Source organism: Sinocyclocheilus rhinocerous, unplaced genomic scaffold (genome assembly GCF_001515625.1).
Source record: "Sinocyclocheilus rhinocerous isolate Xijiao unplaced genomic scaffold, SAMN03320098_v1.1 scaffold534, whole genome shotgun sequence".
Lineage (NCBI taxonomy): Eukaryota > Metazoa > Chordata > Actinopteri > Cypriniformes > Cyprinidae > Sinocyclocheilus > Sinocyclocheilus rhinocerous.
Genome location: NW_015646352.1, coordinates 2,276,123 through 2,295,573, shown reverse-complemented (window position 1 = coordinate 2,295,573; position 19,451 = coordinate 2,276,123). Strand labels below are relative to the sequence as shown.

Genomic DNA, 19,451 nt, shown 5'->3' with positions numbered 1-19,451 from the left:
ACATCAATTATTATCAAAAATAAAACAAACGAGAAAAAAAAAAAAAGTGTAATTTTTAGATGAATATTTTGTTGAAACTACCATTATTATTCTTAAAATATTGTTAATACATCAAATATTATTAATCAAATATTATTAATCAATACGGATTAAACTCAGATTCACTGTAATTATTGACGACAATCATAATATTTTAGACTAATATTTACCAAATGCAGGAAATAAATATTTATTATTGATAATATTTGATGTATTACAATTACACAACTAAATTTTAGAATAATAATAAAACGGACTAATAAGTAAATAAAAACAGCGTTATTGTTATTTGATAATCATTTTTAAATATTAATATAAATGAAAGTGTTTTAATAATTAAAATTAATCCTAACATTTAGTCATTAAAAAGTTTATATAAAATATCAAAAAATGTTTGATTTAAATGGTTACATTAAAACCACTGTTATTGTTATTACTATTATATAAATCCTAAAATTTAATAAATTAGTTGATACATCAAATATCAATAGTTTTGTGTTGATAAATTAGTGTTATTAAAATGTATTTTGCTGTTGAAGGTATTAGTAAATCATTGTTATAACAAAAAAAAAAAAAAAGTATTTTTTAAAATATTATGTAAAGTTGGGTGCCACAAGGAAAAACACGATTGAATTTACATAAATCAGCTTTTTTCATATAATAGCTTCATAACCAAAGACTAACAAAGTCAATTGTGTCTCGACTCAAGGTTTAATAAGACAAACCGTTGAGTTCTCAAGGCCGCGCCGTTGCCGTAAGATCTTCAGTCTCTCGTAGTAGGCAGCGGCGTTCATATCGTCTCCGTTACTGCTGATGGGCACAGTGCTGGAGCTCGGCAAATATGAGTCTGTGCTGTGCTGAGGGATTACTGAAAGACAACACAGACCTTAGTACGCTTGGACAAAATCAAGACAACAAAAAGTTTGGTCGTGACAACTCTCGGAGGGATTGGCATGGTAATGTACATAACAATGTTAATGTATTTGGTCTTGGCGGAATAGATCTGCTACGCTGCTGCGTGAGAGCAAGTACCGAGACTTGCTACTGCCAATACATCCACAACATGCTGCTGTGAGCATGTAAGAAATATTGCTGCTGCAAATATAACATACATGAAACAAACCCCATATAGCATACATGAATCATCTCGTAGCAGATCTATACAGGTGGAGCTGGGGAAGGTGGAGGTTTTCTGAAGCAATCTGCAACTGCTACAGCAAGCACTAGTCATATATTTGAATGTTGAGCAGCGAGTTCATTGGCTACCGATACAGGAGAGAACCAATCAGCTGTGCCATGTGATGATGTCATTAGGTCAGATTGAGTTAGACCTATCGGACTGCACCATCTAAAGTTTCATGCCAGAACTCTGTATGTGTTACATAAAAGTCAGTGCAACTCACCTGTGGAGGTCTGGATTCGGCCTTTTCCTTCACGCTCTGACTCAATCATGCGGAGTCCTCGCTCCACGTAACTCTGGAAGAACTGGGACGTGTTCCTCAAGAAGGGCTCGAGGTCTGCGTCAGAGTACTTCTGCTTGTATTCATACAGCTCCGTCAGACCCTGAGATGCAACATACTCTGATTGATGGAAGCACTTAACTGAGAACTGCAAATAATTCTGGTTATTTCGCAAAATTCGAAAAGTCTTTAACAAGCTGTAGTGTTACCTCTTTAGTGTTCTCTTTGGAGCCAATCTTTTTGAAGATCTCAGACAGGATGTCGCTCACTTTGGCCATGATCACTTTGTCGTCCTATCCAAATTGAAATTCAGTTGAAGAAACCAGATCAACCACTACAATTTTCTCCATGCATCATTAAGATGAAGGTTTCAGTTGAGACCCAGCAGAACATACCGATCTGAGGGCGCCCTTCTCTGAGCTCTTGTCGGACTTGAGTCCGGAGAGGTTTGCTGAATGCTTGACCACCCGCCTTAGGTGAGCCTCCAGTTCCGACTCGTTGCGGTTCTCAATCATGGACATGTGATCTAATATCTATGAGAGAGCCATTTACAGATTACTTTCATAAAGATAAAGTTTCATAAAAAGAACTTTCAAGCTCTATAAAGGTCTCAAACGTGTACCTTGGCACCAGTGAGCCTGCAGAGCGTGTGCAGCAGTGTCTTCAGCGTCCGATGGGGAACGTCACTCTTCAGCTGTTTGAGCTTCTCTTTAGGGAAAACCTTCATGAAGTTGTGCACATCCAGCAGGATGCGGTCCAGATTAATACTGTTGATGGTCTGCGGTAGGAAACGGATCATTCTCCATAGACACTGCATGGGACAGAGATAGGTGTTATTTAAAGAGGATAAGAAAGCAAAAAAGGTCATACTTCAATAATTTATGCTGCATCTATGTTGGAATAAGATTTTTAGCTCTAGTACATCAGTGTTCTGTATATACACTATTAGTTTTTATTTTTAATTGGCTTCTATATTTTCACAGTTTTCTTTTTTTTAAGTTTACATTTTAGTTCTTCAGCTTCAACAAAAATAGAAATGATGGCAACTAATTAAAGTTAAAAGTTTTTCCCTCTATATTTATATTTTATTTCAATTATTGGAAATATAATAGTTTGAGCTTACAACACTGACTTGGAAATTATTAGTGCTGCCATAAAAAGACTAGTAAAGCTAATAAAATGGCATACGAAATGCATGTTGAGGTCACCATCTACCTTTAACTGCTATTGTTTTTTACATCACAATAGTCTACAGGAAGCGTTACTAAAGTTCAGTTTTCAAGTTGCAATCACGAGTTAACCATGTTAATTAAAGGTGTTTACTAGTCAGAAAAAGCACAATTAACATAACTGACGTGATGTGAACACATTATTGATTCATCAGTGCATGCTGTTCTCAGTAAAAATGTGTTCATGTTAAATTATTTTCTCTTCCTCCGAAATGACCTTTACTGATGTGTGGGTGGAATTAAATGTACTCAATTTCTATTGATTCAAATAAAAAACAAAAACAAACAAAAGTTACACCAAAACATTTCCCACTTAATTGACATGACTTCTGGGTGTGTAATACAATTCAAAAACATTTAGCAGCCAAGTAGATAATTTTACCCATCACGATTTCACTGGGTTGTGGAAAGTAACTAATGTCCTACAGGCTTATTAAAACAAAACAGAACAAGAGCCAAGAGTTCTGCTTACAATATGACGCAGTTTACATGTCAACATGCATATACGGGCACAAAGTGCACCAGTCGTACCTTCATGACAAGTTCAGAGAACAAGGGGGAGCCGGCGGTGCTGATAAGACTGTCCTGCAGCAGCACCAGCAAAGCACTGGAAAGAGAACAATGACTTTTAACCTACAAGCATCGATTACAGTCAGTCTGCAGTGTCGGCCAAATGTATACAGAACAGTACACAAACAAAGTTCCCTGTAGAGGACTTGTAGCCCAGCGGAGCCACACTGCTAACCTTAGGATGTTGGTCTGGTCGGATTTCTCTAGAACTCGAACCACGAGCAGGTTGACTGAGCGAATGAGCTGCTGTCCATCCTCGATGTCCTCCACTCTAGAGTCCAACATCAGCGTGATGAGACCGTGCATCAGATCCTTCAGGACGCCCATGGAGGCCTCCCGCGCCAGACTCTCCATCGAGAACAGCTGGAAACGGACACACAGTGACTCAGCAGCACGCCAAAGAACGATGACTTTTGTTTGCTCTGCAGACTCTCCCTGAATTTTAATGTGTAAACAATTTTCTGCAAATAAAAGCCGTTTTGTTTCTGGCAATACAATACTAGATGTGTTCGGAAATTAGGCCTAAACTTTCTGCAATCCTCTATGTTGAAGCAAAAGCTCACTTCCCTAACAAAAAAGTAAAGCAGCACTCACAGAAAGCATGTTTCCTATGATGCAGCTGTAGAGTTTGAAGATGTCCTTCTTGTCGAGTCGATCGTCGGCCATGTGCGTGTTGTAAATGAGCCGCAGCTGCATGAAGGTGGCGATGAGGAACTGGTCGATGTGTCCAGACATGGCTTCCGCTTTGTCCGCCTGCCTCAAGACCTCATCGATCTGCAGAAAATCACAAGGAAATTTCTTACTGATGTATTCACGTCTTTAAGAAATTATTTTTTGCTCAACATGAAGATGTAAGAATCCAAACAGTGGACGCGGGATGCCCACCTGTGCCAAGGCCTGGATACTGGTGTTAATGTCTCCACTGGCCACCTGGGAGATGACGAAGTTGATGGTGGAGGCAGTGCTGTTGTGAATGTCATCAAAATGAGGAGAGACTGAACGAATCCTGAAAACACAACATTTTAATCATTTAACAAGAGTGACACTTTAGCATTTCAGAAGGCAAAATATTTTGTCATGTAATACATTTAACAGACATAAAACAAGGCTTCTATTGTGCTAAACTCTTACTTGCGGTCCGGAATCATGACCGGCTCCAGAACTTCATCCAGTTTATGCTGCACCAGGTCAGGGATTTCTCTGGCACATGTGTGGTTGTTCTCGAACACATCCAGATCCAGCTGAAACTCTTTTGGGATGGACGGAGCTGACTGCTCCAAGTGAGCATTCTGTGCCCGAGCTTGACTGTTGAAAATGGAGGAAACGGTCACTTCTGCTGCATTTTTATGCTATATAATCCCCACAACATGAATAAGAGCCCCCAAAATTCTGATTCAGTACCAGCAAAAAGGAAAGCAAGTATTAAAGCGTATATCCACTTTTGATTTTCCTTGCAATATAAAATTTGCAACAATGAATGTCACCAATTTAAATGTGCTTTTGTCTCAAGTTTACTAACCAGTGTCAAGGGAATAGTTACAAGTAGGGGAGCATTTAATGTAGAAAAGTCAACAAATAAAAATAAAAGCTATATTCTAAAATAAAATTAAAAAAAGTTGGTCATTTGATTCTTTTGTGACGTTCACGGTTTCAAATGAAATTATCTAAAACTGATTCAATCATTAATTTGTGCCCTCATTCAAAGGACTGCTAAATTGCATAGTTCATCAAAAACACTGCACAAGTATATACACACACACTCCTGGGGTCTGTTCTTCGTACGTGGATTACTCAGTTAGCTGGATTTTATGGTTGACGATTTATCATTTGACATGATTCAGGATTGTTAGGTTCTTCTCATCCTGGAGTTGCTGTCACAGCAACAGGTCCGTGAGCTCAAACCTGCTCAGTAGCAGGCTTACTTCACGTCAACAGGATTAGATTGTATCATTTTAAGTGAAGGTGATACTGAAACTCTGTCCCAACCACTGCTATTTTCTTACAAGAGTACCTTGTTAAACCACCAAAAATATTTTAATGATTTTGAAAATAGTTAAGGATGTTGTGTAAATCTATAATAATAGACACGACCAGTTTTACTCATTGAGAGATTTAATCGTGAAGGAATAATTCTCAATTTTATTACAGTCACACGCACACGTAGAGTTTGTCTGAGTCGTGCATTAATTGGAGCAATAAGCTTTTATGCGGGTGGCTTTGATGGGAGATGCAGACCACTTCTCAAATCAGTGAATATCATTTGTTTGCAGATGCCACTTGGTTTGGTATGCTTTTATACACTACTGCACAAAAGTTTGGGGTAACACAGGAAAAACATTTTTAAATATATTAAAATACAAAATTGCCATTTTAAATTGTAATAGTATTTCAAAATATTACTGTTTTTACTGTATTTTTGATCAAATAAATACATTTATGTGAGAAAAAAAAACAACAACCCTCACATAGGGTTGTAACGGTATTAGATTTTCACGGTATGATAATAGTCTCAGAAAATATCACGGTTTCACCTGTATATCTATATCACACTTTAACATTTTAATTAATGTTTTAAAATGTTATCAAATGAAAATTTACAACTCCTTTTATTTTAAGTTAAAGTTAAAACATGGACAAACATGATATTCCTTGAAAACTATTTTTAAATAAATTATTTTATTATAAAGAATATTATTATTGTTGTTATTATAACTTTGAAGTACATTGTAAAATGCTAATATATTTCTGTCATAATTAAATTCAATCAGTTTTACTCATTGAGAGATTTAATCGTGAAGGAATAATTCTCAATTTTATTACAGTCACACGCACACGTAGAGTTTGTCTGAGTCGTGCATTAATTGGAGCAATAAGCTTTTATGCGGGTGGCTTTGATGGGAGATGCAGACCACTTCTCAAATCTCAAAATGCTTTTATAACACAGAATGAACTTAAACGCGGTCACGTATAGCAAAATAAGTGAGGTACGAAGAACGGACCCCTGTTCAAAAGTTTGGGGTCAGTACGAATTTTTTTTAAATAATAAATTTTAATGTGTCCTTTCTTAATAAAGTCACAGTAATGTTACAAAAGATTTCCATTTCAAATAAATGCTGTTTTTTTTTTATTTTGACAGGTTGTAGCGGACCTTTGAGTTTCAGAGTGTATTTGGCAATGGTTTTTCTCAAATAAAACTAGAAAATGTTTAAGTTTTCTCCCAGAGCAGCTCTGCTGATGTTCATGTTTATGTAACTTAGACGCTGAAAACACCATTTATGTATGCGTACTTCAGTATGCAGTAGATAAAGCGGCGCCACTCAGAGACATGCAGAAACAAGCAGATTATTTATATAGCTGTCTCTTTGCGCTTAAATATTCATAGACACATATCATATCTACTTTTGATTTATCCATCAGATTGCGCGTTTTACGTGACATCCTCGTTATACTGTAAATTCCATGTTCACGACTGCACCGGGATTCCCTCTGCTTCACTGAAATCATACGGCCTTAACTTATAACTTGTTATTAATGTGACACCTTCATCTGCACGGAGGGATGGTGTCCGCGAATATGAGTGAAGATGTTGGATGTTTCGCCTACTTTTGCAGCCACTTTGCATCCACATTTTTTGCAAATTGGATCCGTCCTCGAGGACAAACCAGTGTTATTTTTTTTTTTAAATATCCGAAGTATTCCCATACTGCAGATTTTAACTTTTTTTTCGGCGGGGATGGAGATTAGATATTATCTCCGTCTCTGTCATTTTCTCCGCGTGCGTGCAAGCAGCCAAGTGAATGCAGAGTGAAGCAGCCGAGTGGAAATAAGTTGCATATGCGCGGGTGAGATTGTTTTCTTCATTTTTTTTTTTTTTTAAACCGTAGATACGCAAATATTTACAGTATGATAACCGTGCACGTTCAAACCGCGATAAACCGTCATACCGGTATATCGTTACAACCCTAAACTCACGTAGCCCAAACTTTTAAATGGTAGTGTGTATACATATTTCATAAGCATATTGGTGCATAAATTAAATATCTCCTTTGTGTTCATTTTATGGAAGTGTGGAAACATGATTTACTTTCAAAATACATTTGTACTGTTATATACTCCTTACATAAAAATCACAGAGCGAATGCATAGGGATATCAAATATGAGGCTGAAAATATTTGGCTATATCAGTCATCCATATGATCTAATCTCTCAAATATTTCAGTCCAGTTTTTTTGTGATCTCTAGACCTCCAGGATGTCAGGTGCCATGTGAACAGTGGCTACAGCTGTACAGCAGTACTTACATCCTGTAAGTGCGATACATTATTCTGTCCATGGAGGGCAGCGAAGAAAAGAAAGGAATAGTAAGAGGAGAAGAGAAAGGCTCAGGATTAAGAAACAACATGCAATGACAAGAGGACAGAACGAGACAGAATGAGACTGTGTGTGTATAGAAAGCATTACACATGGGCCAGGACTCTTTTAAGAGTGTGTTACTTGACAATAAGTAGTACATACTTGAGCTTGTTGGGCACTTCCTCTTGAGCAGGCTTGCGCAGGAAGGTTGCATTGGGATTTGCAGGATGCTCTCTCTGTGGTCTCTCCTGTTTGGCTGAGGCTGCAGGCGTCTTCTTGGCCGAACGTTTGATTCTCTCTTCCAGCATGCTCATTTCTTTCTCAGACAGCTTGACAATGATAAAATGTTCAAATTTGAGTTTGGATGTGACATCGCATCCAAAGATGGTAATAAAAGTGAAAGGTTCACGTTTGAGGGTAATTAGCGTCTTACTTTGCCAATGAGTTTGAAGACTTGGTCTCCACAAGCATTGTAGGCGGCCACGACTGTATTGAGCGCAGCGTTGCGGACCGTAGTGTCACGGTCTCCAATGTGAACGGCGATTTCTTTAAGAGCTTTGGCTGGAGTCGGCTGGCACACATTCATACCGAAGTTCTCAATCAGGCAGCCGAGCTCCTCAAGACATTCTGAAGAACGAATAAGACAGAAACAGTCACGATAAAGACACTTTCTACTGTAAAAATTACCCTTTTTGTGTTTGAGAAACCAAATCCATGTGCATTTACCAGATCTCTGCTTGGAGTTCTTTGATTTGGTCCCCTCCATAAGGAAGGGGAAGACTTTACTGGCCGCATAGACTTTACACAACATTGTCAGAATAGCTCTGACATCTTTACGCACCACATCTTTTGACTCTCCAACCTGAAGGACAAGACACCAAAAAGCACCATGTTAGGCTGTTGTTTATTTCAACAAATTAGATGCATGCTATCCAAAATTAATGTTTGGATGGATAAAGACCCACCTTGAGGATCAGGTAGGGGATGAAAGATGAGGCCTCATAGTCATTGAGCTGGTAGTTCTTCCTGCTCAGCATGATGAAGAGCAGCTTGAGGAACTCCAGGGCTTTCATCAGCACACTGGTGTTTGTGTCAAAGAACCGCAAAGTAAACCACTTCAATATCAGGTCTAGACAGCCAATCACAGCCTCGCACTCTGGCTCCATGTGCTGAAAAATAAGCAAGTTATTAGTCTTGTATAGATTGATATGATTTGACTCACCAATTGCGACACGACTAACCTCAATCATGGCTCCAATAGCTTTTACGTGGCGTTGAAAGTCAAAGTGGAAAAGTTCGTCTTGGAGCCACTTGGCCAGACATGTCGACATTTGAGCCTTCAGCTGCTCCACGTACTCGTCACGAGGAGTCGTGAAGTTCCACTTGAGAATCTGGAGAAGAGTTGAGAAATGGTAACCAAACATGCCAAAAAGCCTAAAGTTGCTACTCCGGCCCTGTCCACACATTTTCTATGCGATTTGGCCATTCGTCCACAAGCAAACGCAGTATCAGGTCACTGAAACCGAACCTTTTTGAAAACTCCTTTGTTTACATGAGGCGAGTCTGTAATTGGCCAACATGGCTTTACGGTTAAGGTTATATCGCCAGCTGTTGGTTTGGCATGCTCTTTACAGCACTTCATGAGATGTTTTTGCATTTTCACCAGGACGAGAGATATATCTTTTTTTTTTTTAAACGAAGGAGGAAAAACTCAGTTTATAAAAATACCCATGTACATGTGGACTAGGCGTCAATAGCGCTGACAAATGTTCATGAGGACGATTCGAAAACTGCTCACCTTTAATGTCTTCTCTTCCTTGATCCTCTGCTCTTTGCCGTTCGGAACGAGGATGAAGATGGGACCAGATTTGTCCTCCTCATCCTTTGCACCAGCCTTAACTGGAGGTTTCTTACCCACAACACCCTGAAGGGTCAGGAAAACAATTGTTACACTGAATCATAGTCTCAAGTTCTGTTACTTCATGTCGACATGTTATTTTGATAGTAATGCCTCAGTTTGCTAAATGGGTTTAAAATTACGAATCGTGCTACTTAGCTCAGGAATATTCATTTACTTGTGGGATTGTACCCCTTACAATAAATTTTAACATGCAACTTAATCATGAGCAAAGCCTTAATAAAAATGCTGTTTGAAATTATATGTAATAAATTATATACATTTATAAACATCTATTTCATTCAGCCAATCAGGCTATTATTTCAGCGAAAAACAGCAGGAAGCCCTTAAAGCTTCTCCTTTGTTGGCAACAGGTTTATAATTGTTTCTCATTACAATAATTGTAATCATTTCCACTGACTTGGATTGGACCATTACAGCTGAATAAGGAAGATGGGATTACAGAAATGTTGTGAATCAGTTTACATTACATGCAGTGCTTCCACACCAAACGCGCCACCTCATACCATATTCTAATACACCATTCTAATACACCTTCTTGCTGTTAGGCATCCCTCTCGAGAGCCTGTTTTGTTTAGCATTATCTTTCTCTCCCTTCACCTTGAGCTCCATGCTCTCTCTCTAGTGCACAAAATGACACTTTAAAGAGCAACACTCATTTAAAACAAATGCAGAACCCAATTCATCCTCAGACTCTTCAAACCTTTAGAAAGTCGGCCAAAATCTAAATTCACATTCAATTGAGGCTTCTTATTTTGGAACTGCAAAAGAACAGTCATTGTCTTCCCATGAACAGTCCCTTGTGTATTATGGAACTGATGTTTCAGATCACAATTTGGGAAAAGGTTTTAAATCTGTCATGAGCAGCAACTCCATACCAAAGCAGGCAAAGCAGAAACACTGAATTGTGCCACACCTTTTTAGCCGCAGGACCTGCTGGTTTAGCTTTCTTAGTGTCTGGTTTGGGTTCTGGTTCACTAAAATCTTCACTGGGACTTTGGTTCCTGGCTGGAGCTGTAAAATAAAAAGACTTTCAAGTGGAGTTCAGCATCTTTAAAAGATCTCAAATAAGAGTTTTTAAACTTACATTTTCCTTAAACCAATAAATAAACAGATTAAGAAAAAAGTCCTTTTGTATTTTTCTGAAAGAGACACATAATCCCCCCCCCCCCAAAAAAAAATCAATAACTGCAAAAAAGGGTAAATTTATGGAGTGCATATGTTCACATTAACAACCATGCAAATATAAATGTGTTCAATAAACCAGCCAGGAAGTAGTGGTCATGTTAGCTGTGGTTAAAGGGAAAGTGCATGAACCTGAGGCTGGTTTGGCAGCAGGGGCACTGGAGGCGGGTTTGGAAGCTGCAGCTTTGACAGGAACTGCAGGCTTGGCTGGCATCACGGCCCTGGCCTTCTCCAGTATGCCAACCACCTGGTCCTTTGAGGCCGGCTGCAGAAAGACAAGAGGGAGACTGATGTTGCAAGACTGCTTTTCTATGGTCAAAAGTAGGGATGCACCGGTATCGGGCCCGATACTGAGCTCCTGTACTCGTACTCGTTAAAATGCCCCAAACAGCATGTGATAAGCGCCATATTCAGACAAAGAAACACAGACAACAGAATGGAGTTAAGGATGCCTACTGTCAAAAACAAGTAAGTAAAACAATGCACAAGTTACTTAACGGTAGGGAGAGAGAGAACGGTAGGGAGAGGGAGAGAGAGAGAGAGAGAAAGAGGGAGAGGGAGACATTATACATACTCTTTTGGTTTCTGTACCCAATATTTTAAAAATTACAAATGCAATAAAAATATTGGTATCGGTACTCGGTGTCGGCAAGTACGAAAAATAAAAGTATCGGTATCGGGCGAGTACTGGAAAAAGTGGTATCGGTGCATCCCTAGTCAAAAGTTGATCCATGCTTTTTGGTCTTATTAACCATCTACGATAACATTGAATGAAAATCATACTTTTTTCAGGATGCATTAGTGATCGAAAAGGACAGTAAAGACGTATAAATGCTTTTTTGACATTTATATTCAGAGAATTGAACATACTTTTCCCTCTTACCTTCAGTTTGCCGGTAGCCTTGATCATCTTCTCATAGCCCAGGTGCATCATGAAGGAGGGAAGTGCATCCTGAGCTTTTTTGCGCACGTCTCCGCTGCGGTCCTCCAGGCAGGTGTACAGGGGAGGCACGCACAACATGAGGTCTGTAGGCACTGTACGCAGGGTGGGCAGCTTCTCAGCAAGCCAGCCCAGCAGCTACAGAATTTTAACAGCATTTTAGCTTGTGATCATAGATCAAATACAATTAATTTAAGGTTATTTAAGGGCTTTACTTTTGTTTTAAAAAATTGTTTGCCATGTTTTTTCCATAAGCATGAGCTCCATATTCTCTTATGATGCCATTTTATTTTCCTTTTTAATAATTTGCCTAAAGGTTCAATAAATTCTTCCATTTCAAAAAATTAGACTGACTCATTTCATATGCCAGGCATTACAGGGTAAACCATGAATGCTGTACCTCCTGTCTGAGGAAGGGGTTTTCCTTTTTGAGCTCCTCTGATAGGTCCTCTCCTTCAAGCCACTCCTTCATTCCAGTCTGCTCCACCCATGCGTTCAGTGTTGACAAGGCTGCAGCACGGACGTTAGCCTGAAGTCACATTTCAAGAAAATTAGAAACAATTCACTCTCTCTAGCTGTAGGTTATCTGAAGAGCCAGACAAGCAGCACAAGTGCACGTGATGCCACACCACAAGTGTAACAAACAGACTCTTAAGCGTTTCATACCTTGCTGTCACCAAGAAACGTAATGACTGGAATTCCCATGTTCTTGACATGCTGCTTGAGAGACGGACCCATGGCAGTAGCTATCTGCTGCAGAATATTGAGAGCCTGCTGGACCTACAGATACATTTTATATGATTACAACCATGCTTTTAATTGAATGCTACAACTGAAATGCCAGAAATAAAATGTTTGAATCTGGTTTAGTTGAAGTAATTTGAATTACCAGTAGTTTGTTGGAATCACTGAGACGGCCCTTCAATGCCATTGGCAGCTCGCCGATGTTAGCCTGGATGAATTTGGCCTCAGAAATGACGGCTGCCACCTCATCAAGCCCCTCCTTCCTGATCTTCCAGTTCTTGTCGCTGATCTTTGACACCATGTCCAATGTGATTTTATCACTGTGAACAAGAATCAGACTCTTAATCTGAACTGTTTGTTCGCACTGAGATCCCAAAACTGCCTGATGAATGTAACATTTGAAAAGAAAACGTTTTGTGAAGCACTGCCACACTCTCACAGATAGGAGTGGGCGATAAAGCCTCAAAATTATATCACGATATTTCAAGAATATTTGCGATAACGATATTTATGACGATATAGAAAAAAAACATGGAACAACAGCTGGCAGGCAGCAGCATTTATTAGTGCAAACAAAATGAAGGGCATTTTCCATCCTTTTACAATGAGCTACTGTCATCGATAACAGACTACCTAATTTGAAGTGTAAATCTATTGTCATAAGGTGGCAGCAGCAGCAGCAGCAGCTGTGTGTTTGACTTGAAGCAGACCGATCGGTGTATGACGTCAAAATACCGCGAGAGTGACTTACCCCTTATTTACACTGCACGTGTCTGCGATGCGTTACGGCTCCGACGCGGCCACTCTAGTCAATGCTTGTGTTTACTCTCCGCGCCGCTTTGCTAAAGTTATGCGCCTCGCCTATTTAAGTTAAGAGTATGCGCTCGAATATGCTGTAGAACCGCTCTCGCGATACTTTGATGTCATACACCGATCAGTCTGCGCAGCGCTGCTTCAAGTCGAACACACCTATTGGGTTTGTGGCGTTGTTGTTGTTGTTGTGCGTGCTAGGGAACGTATATCCGCCATACGTCATCACGTCACTATATCATTGATATCGCGATATGACACTTTTTTTTATCATGTAAAAATGTATACCGGTATTATCGTGGACGGTATGATATCACACTCCCCTACTAACAGACCTGATATCAGTTCTGGGCAGCACGTCCATGCTGTCTCTGGCTCCGCTGTCCACCTCCTCTTCTTCAGCTGCATCTCCCTCCTCATCCGCTCCTGCTTTTTTGCCACGTATGGGGGCAGGAGGAGACTGACCCTGCATCTTTATGAAAAACAAAAACAAACAAAAAAAGTGACAAGCTGAAAACTGACTTAACGAGGAAACACAAAAATACATTAGCACCAGTGGTCTATTAAAGTTATCGTGATTTAGTTCAATAGGTGATCTAAAATTGAACGACAGAAGCAGGAAAAAAAATACTTTTTTATTACCGTTTACATTTGTTTTTAGTTTGACTTTTTTCTTTTATTTATTTTCTTTTATTTATATGATTGGTTATTAATTTAACTTAATCAAAATATCAAAGAGAACCAGTCCAAAAATGCCTTAGGAAATTGGTTTAAAATACATCAGTAGTGTGAAATTAAGATAATGTGCACTATGAAACAATCTGCTTTGATAAACAAGGTGTAATAACTAATGGACGAACATAAGCAATACAGGCAGTGAAGCAGTAAAAATATACACAAACTCACAACCCTATTATGTATGTGACAAGCTAGGTAGGGAGGGACTGGCAGTACCAAATAAAAATAATGAATAAGCAGGTGTGGTTCAAATGATTATGTAGATAAAACAGGTTTTAAAGGGGTCATATGATGCTGCTAAAAAGAACATTATTTTGTGTATTTGGTGTAATGAAATGTGTATGCGGTTTAAGGTTAAAAAAAAACACATTATTTTCCACATACTGTACATTATCGTTTCTCCTCTATGCCCCACCTTTCTGAAACGCGTCGATTTTTACAAAGCTCATCGGTCTGAAAAGCGAGGTGTGCTCTGATTGGCCAGCTATCCAGTGCGTTGTGATTGGCCGAATACCTCAAGTGTGTGACGGAAAATGTTACGCTCCTTACCATATTGTGATGCCCTGTCCGGCTGGAGCGACGAAACAAACACATTAAAACCCATTATAAACGAGGCATTTGTTGCATCCAGTGGGGACATAATTACTGATTATAATGACTTATACTGTCTTTTTACGCGTTGCGTTGCATCGCGTCGCGTAAACAAAACCATGTCTGCATTTGTGATCGGAGAAATGACAAACAAGTGCTACACTACACTGCCCAAAAAAACTCACGCTTGAATCGTCAGTGGCAAATTCTTTAAATAAAAAAAAAAAAATAATAATAAAAAAAAAAACTTACTTACCATCTGTGAGTCAGAACAGCCGGCATAGTAATCTACTCTACCAGGATCAGGTAACAGTCCTCCATAAAATGCGCTGGACACATCTCAATATTTGGGTTAAACGGTTCTGGAACAGTGTTGTAAATACAACTTAACCACTGATTTCTAGTCGTGTCCTCTTTTGGAAGGCCAAACAAAGTAGTTTCGCTTTCACAACGAAACAGCGTCACACAACGCGGCCTTGAGTGAGCGGAGGCCGGCGGCCTAGAGTGAGGCGGATTCGACAAAGGAGCGTCCGGCGGGCTTGAGAACGGCGCGGCCGGCGGATTCGACGAAGGAGCATCCAGCGGGCTTGAGAACGGCGCGGCCGGTGGATTCCACATGTGACAACCCCGGGCTGGACTCCACTTCAACAGCCGGCATTGTAGTCTACTCTCCCAGGATCAGGAAACAGTCCTCCATGTGCTGCACACATCTGAATATTTGGGTTGAAGTGTTCTGGAACAGTGTTGTAAATAGAACTTAACCACTGATTTCTAGTTGTGTCCTCTTTTGGAAGGCCAACCAAAGTAGTTTTGCTTTCACAACGAAATACACAGCACCTTCACGACATGGCGGCAACAACAACACTACAGCGAGAATAAAAGTTACGCCTTCTTTCTTTGCGTGAACATTTGCATAACGCCGCCCAAATCTTCCAACATCGTGACGTAGACGTGGGGGCGTGTTAGAACGAGGCGTTTTAGGTAGGAGTGGTTGACTCTTAACTTGTATAAAGAATATCTCTTTGGATTTGAGACTTTAGTCTTTGCAACTTACTGATCTTCTTTATGCACCAAGAGCTTGTAACACTCCAAAGAGAAAGGAAAAATTGAAATCGCATCATATGACTCCTTTAATGCAAGCTAACACCCACTGATGATCAAGGCAACTCTTTGAAACGACCACTTTCGATTAGTGTATTTTAAAAGAGCATATTTACCTTTTCAAACTCTGCATCAATTTGTGAAAGGAGGGCTGGTTTTTCATCTTCAAAGAACATGCGCAGGGGAGCGCCCATGTACAGATACATAACTCCCAACAGAGTGATCGCTGAGGTCCTCACAGCCTTACATTAACATGAACACAGCTCATTATACACAATTACACACAATCAGACAAATGGATTTGCAGTGCAGTTTAAGCAAAGCTCAGTAAGTCATAATATTCCAGGCAAAGAATGTTTATTAAAGGGATAGTTCACCCAAAAATGAAAATTTGATGTTTATCTGCTTATCCCCAGGGCATCCAAGATGTAGGTGACTTTGTTTCTTCAGTAGAACACAAACGAAGATTTTTAACTCAAACCGTTGTAGTCTGTCAGTCTTATAATGGAAGTGAATGGGAATCACGGCTTTGAGTCAAAAAAAAACAACATACACAAACAAAACCAAATTAAACCCTGCGGCTCGTGATGATACATTGATGTGTAAAGACATGAAATGATCGGTCTGTGCAAGAAACTGAACAGTATGACACCATCTACGATCTCAATTAGGAGTGTCAATGGTCCATTTGAGAGATAGGTGGCGGTAATGCACTTATAAGTCTGCGATCCACCGTAAAGCAAGAAGTAGACGCGTCGGCTGTTGAGGACGCGCTCAGGACAGTTCAGACATTGCAGTGCATCAGAGGTAAAAAAAATTATATAAATACTGTTCAGTTTCTTGCACAGACCGATCGTTTCGTGTCTTTACACATCAATGTATCGTCATGAGCCGCAGGGTTTAATTTGGTTTTGTTTGTGTATGTTTTTTTTTTTACTCTCAAAGCCGTGATTCCCATTCACTTACATTACAAGACTGACAGACTGCAACGGTTTGAGTTAAAAATCTTCGTTTGTGTTCTACTGAAGAAATAAAGTCACCTAACATCTTGGATGCCCTGGGGGTAAGCAGATAAACATCAAATTTTCATTTTTGGGTGAACTAACCCTTTAATCACCATCATTAGTAATAATGATATAATAAGAGATTTTGAAAAATGTTAGTATCCTAACAGTTGATGGGCACCGTTCTTATCAACTGTTCGGATTCTAACATTTTTCAAAATATCTTCTTTTGTGTTCAACAGAAAAAGAAACTCATTCAGGTTTGGAACAAGTGGAGGGAGAGTAAATAACGACAGAATTTTCATTCTGGAAGTGATCTTATCCTTTAAACATGCCTATCCACTTGAAAGGCACAACAGATGTATGGTTATGTATATTGAAACCATGACTCAGAAAATTACTCACAGGATTTGTGGCACCCAGTGCAGTTTTGACATTGTTGATGAATGCCTTGACATTTATTCTGGATTAAGGGGAATTAGATTCAGAGTTAGAAATGAGGAAAAGAATAACTGCATGAAGGAAAAAAAGTCCAGGTAAACACACTGCTCACCCTGCAAATCCAAACTCCTTCATGGCATTGGCCAACCAGTTCAAAGTCTCTGCTTGGTTTTTAGGATTTTTCTGAGCGAAAGCCATCGAGACAACCTGCGAATTAAGAAACAAGGGCAATCATTTAAATCATAATACTTTTATTTTTTTACATTATTATTATCATCATCATCGTCATAATAATGATGTTTAATAATAAAATAAACCACTATTAGTATTAGTAATAATAAAAGTATTAAACATGTCTATAATACAACAGCAACAAGTTAACACTTCAATTACCATTTATAATAATAGAAAAAAAGTAGAACAATAAGCATTATTTACTACACTTATTACAACTATTTTGATGTTTAATAAGGATACAATATAAAAAATATATATTTTTATTATTACTACTACTATTATTATTATAAAATAAATCTCACAAATAACCCTTTCAAAAAAATTAGCAAAATGGAAACTATTTTTCTAATTTCCCGCTAAAATGTGGTAACAGTCCCACACCACAAACACCAACCTGTTCAGCAGTCCACGGCAGAGAACAGGCCACCCCGATCGCAGTGAGAGCCTCTTTAGCATTACTTCCACACTTCACGTCTCCAATCTTATCAACCAGACCATCCAAAACCACCAATGCGGACGTCTTTGAGAACGATCCCTTTTGTGCGATTAAACCCACAATGTGGAGCTTCATTTGCATTACCTGGAGATGGAAAGACACTGGAAACTAGCACCAGATCGAATGCCAAACATTGAGAATTAAGAACAGCCCTACATGGTAAAGAGGACTACCTGAAAGTTGGTCTCTTTCCATCCAGGTTTCTTAGCCAGCATCTTGACTAAAGCCTGGCATGGCATTTCAGATTTGTCCATCTGCTCCACAGCCTGAGCAGAACACATTCAAGTTTAGAGCATGTTCCTCAAGTTGAAATCATTACAAATAAGCTGAAAACAGCACAAAAGGTAGAGACACAAAACCCAGTCACCTTCTGAAACTCTTCCATGCTAGCAAGTCTCTCCTTCCAGTTAGCGCTGTCCAGCAGCTGCATACAGGAGGCTGGGAGCACAGCGGCAGCCTTCTCCTCACACACTTCCGGCTGATTGACACATAAAATCACAATTACATGACAATTTTGCATGATACCATTATTTTTGGTCAAGTCCTCAGTTCAATAAAATATTAAAAGTGTCAATGTAAAATTGGAGACGTACAGACAACTCAGTCTCGACAATTTCCTTTGTGTCTGGAGCTTTCTTGGACTTTGCACTCGGAGCTGAGGCTGGTTTGCCCTTCTTGGGAGGTCCTGCAGCCTGTTCACAAAGAACGAGACAAACAAATCAGTACGAAACCATTCGTCTCGTTTTAAAATAACCGATTTAACAAAATAAGAACTGGTGGTACCTTTGCAGAAGGAGCTTTCTTAGGAGGCCCGGATGGTTTGGCAGGTGCTTCAACAGGTGGAGGTGCTTTTGCAGCAGATTTCTCTTTCTTCTCTCCTCCACTGCCTCCTCCTTTCGTTCCAACAAGCTCCAGTTTATCAGCACATTCTTTTATCTATTTATGCATGAAACGTGAAAGGAAGAGTCATGAACACCCACAGTCTGTTCGCAGACTGCCTGATACACATTTGCATGCAAAACTGGTAAGTTAATACAAAGGAAGTGTGGATTCATTCACCTTCGACTAGCTGGTTTTATGCCATTTTAGAAACTTTACAAGGTTCCAGGTTGATAAATACAAAAATCTTTTTTTGTATATAAACATTTTTTGTAATATATACACACACACCAACCCTCTACATTGCGAGTAAATCACTCGCATATGCGACTAAATCTTCACTCTGGGCGACTAAATGATGTCTAATATTAGCCAATTGCTAATAAATTCTCAGATTTTACTCGCCAGTGTGTGAGTTGGAGGCTGAGTATAAGTTTAGCTCAGATATATTTTCACTCGCCGAACATTCATGAAACACTGACTGAGCGCTTCAGAGTTTCACTCTCCGCCAAGCGATCTGTGCTGTTTTTCAGTTCATCTGAATGGATGTGCAACGCACCTGTATTTAACGTACCGTAAACTCTAGTGTGAAGGCGCACGACTCGCCGTCGCTTTGTTTCACACACACGCAGCGAGAGAGGGAGAGAGAAAGTTGACGCGCTACCTATTCGCGCTACATGTAAACGATATTATTTGTTGTATTTTCCTGTCAAAAT

General features: G+C 39.4%; 1 protein-coding gene across 3 annotated transcripts in view; it reads right to left on the bottom strand.

Annotated features, from left to right (window-relative positions):
- Positions 1-667: 667 nt before the first annotated feature.
- The window catches only part of LOC107707504 (cytoskeleton-associated protein 5), a 27,676-nt gene continuing 8,892 nt past the window's right edge, over positions 668-19,451 (bottom strand). For 2 of the 3 annotated variants that reach the window (XM_016511557.1, XM_016511559.1), the window contains exons 13-44: positions 18,640-18,792; positions 18,450-18,548; positions 18,224-18,334; positions 18,030-18,122; positions 17,755-17,940; positions 17,236-17,330; positions 17,088-17,145; positions 15,795-15,920; positions 13,584-13,720; positions 12,584-12,758; positions 12,361-12,474; positions 12,095-12,223; positions 11,638-11,832; positions 10,887-11,019; positions 10,486-10,583; positions 9,450-9,575; positions 8,893-9,042; positions 8,617-8,820; positions 8,378-8,513; positions 8,085-8,278; positions 7,814-7,980; positions 7,600-7,623; positions 4,430-4,603; positions 4,184-4,304; positions 3,893-4,072; positions 3,474-3,661; positions 3,260-3,335; positions 2,122-2,310; positions 1,895-2,032; positions 1,709-1,792; positions 1,443-1,602; positions 668-907 (exon numbers count right to left, since the gene is read on the bottom strand). In XM_016511557.1, the coding sequence (XP_016367043.1) occupies positions 744-907; positions 1,443-1,602; positions 1,709-1,792; positions 1,895-2,032; positions 2,122-2,310; positions 3,260-3,335; positions 3,474-3,661; positions 3,893-4,072; positions 4,184-4,304; positions 4,430-4,603; positions 7,600-7,623; positions 7,814-7,980; positions 8,085-8,278; positions 8,378-8,513; positions 8,617-8,820; positions 8,893-9,042; positions 9,450-9,575; positions 10,486-10,583; positions 10,887-11,019; positions 11,638-11,832; positions 12,095-12,223; positions 12,361-12,474; positions 12,584-12,758; positions 13,584-13,720; positions 15,795-15,920; positions 17,088-17,145; positions 17,236-17,330; positions 17,755-17,940; positions 18,030-18,122; positions 18,224-18,334; positions 18,450-18,548; positions 18,640-18,792 (4,377 nt within the window). In that variant the 3' untranslated portion in view covers positions 668-743. The remainder of the gene's footprint in view (positions 908-1,442; positions 1,603-1,708; positions 1,793-1,894; positions 2,033-2,121; positions 2,311-3,259; positions 3,336-3,473; positions 3,662-3,892; positions 4,073-4,183; positions 4,305-4,429; positions 4,604-7,599; positions 7,624-7,813; positions 7,981-8,084; positions 8,279-8,377; positions 8,514-8,616; positions 8,821-8,892; positions 9,043-9,449; positions 9,576-10,485; positions 10,584-10,886; positions 11,020-11,637; positions 11,833-12,094; positions 12,224-12,360; positions 12,475-12,583; positions 12,759-13,583; positions 13,721-15,794; positions 15,921-17,087; positions 17,146-17,235; positions 17,331-17,754; positions 17,941-18,029; positions 18,123-18,223; positions 18,335-18,449; positions 18,549-18,639; positions 18,793-19,451) is intronic. The other variant, XM_016511560.1, reaches the window with a different exon arrangement.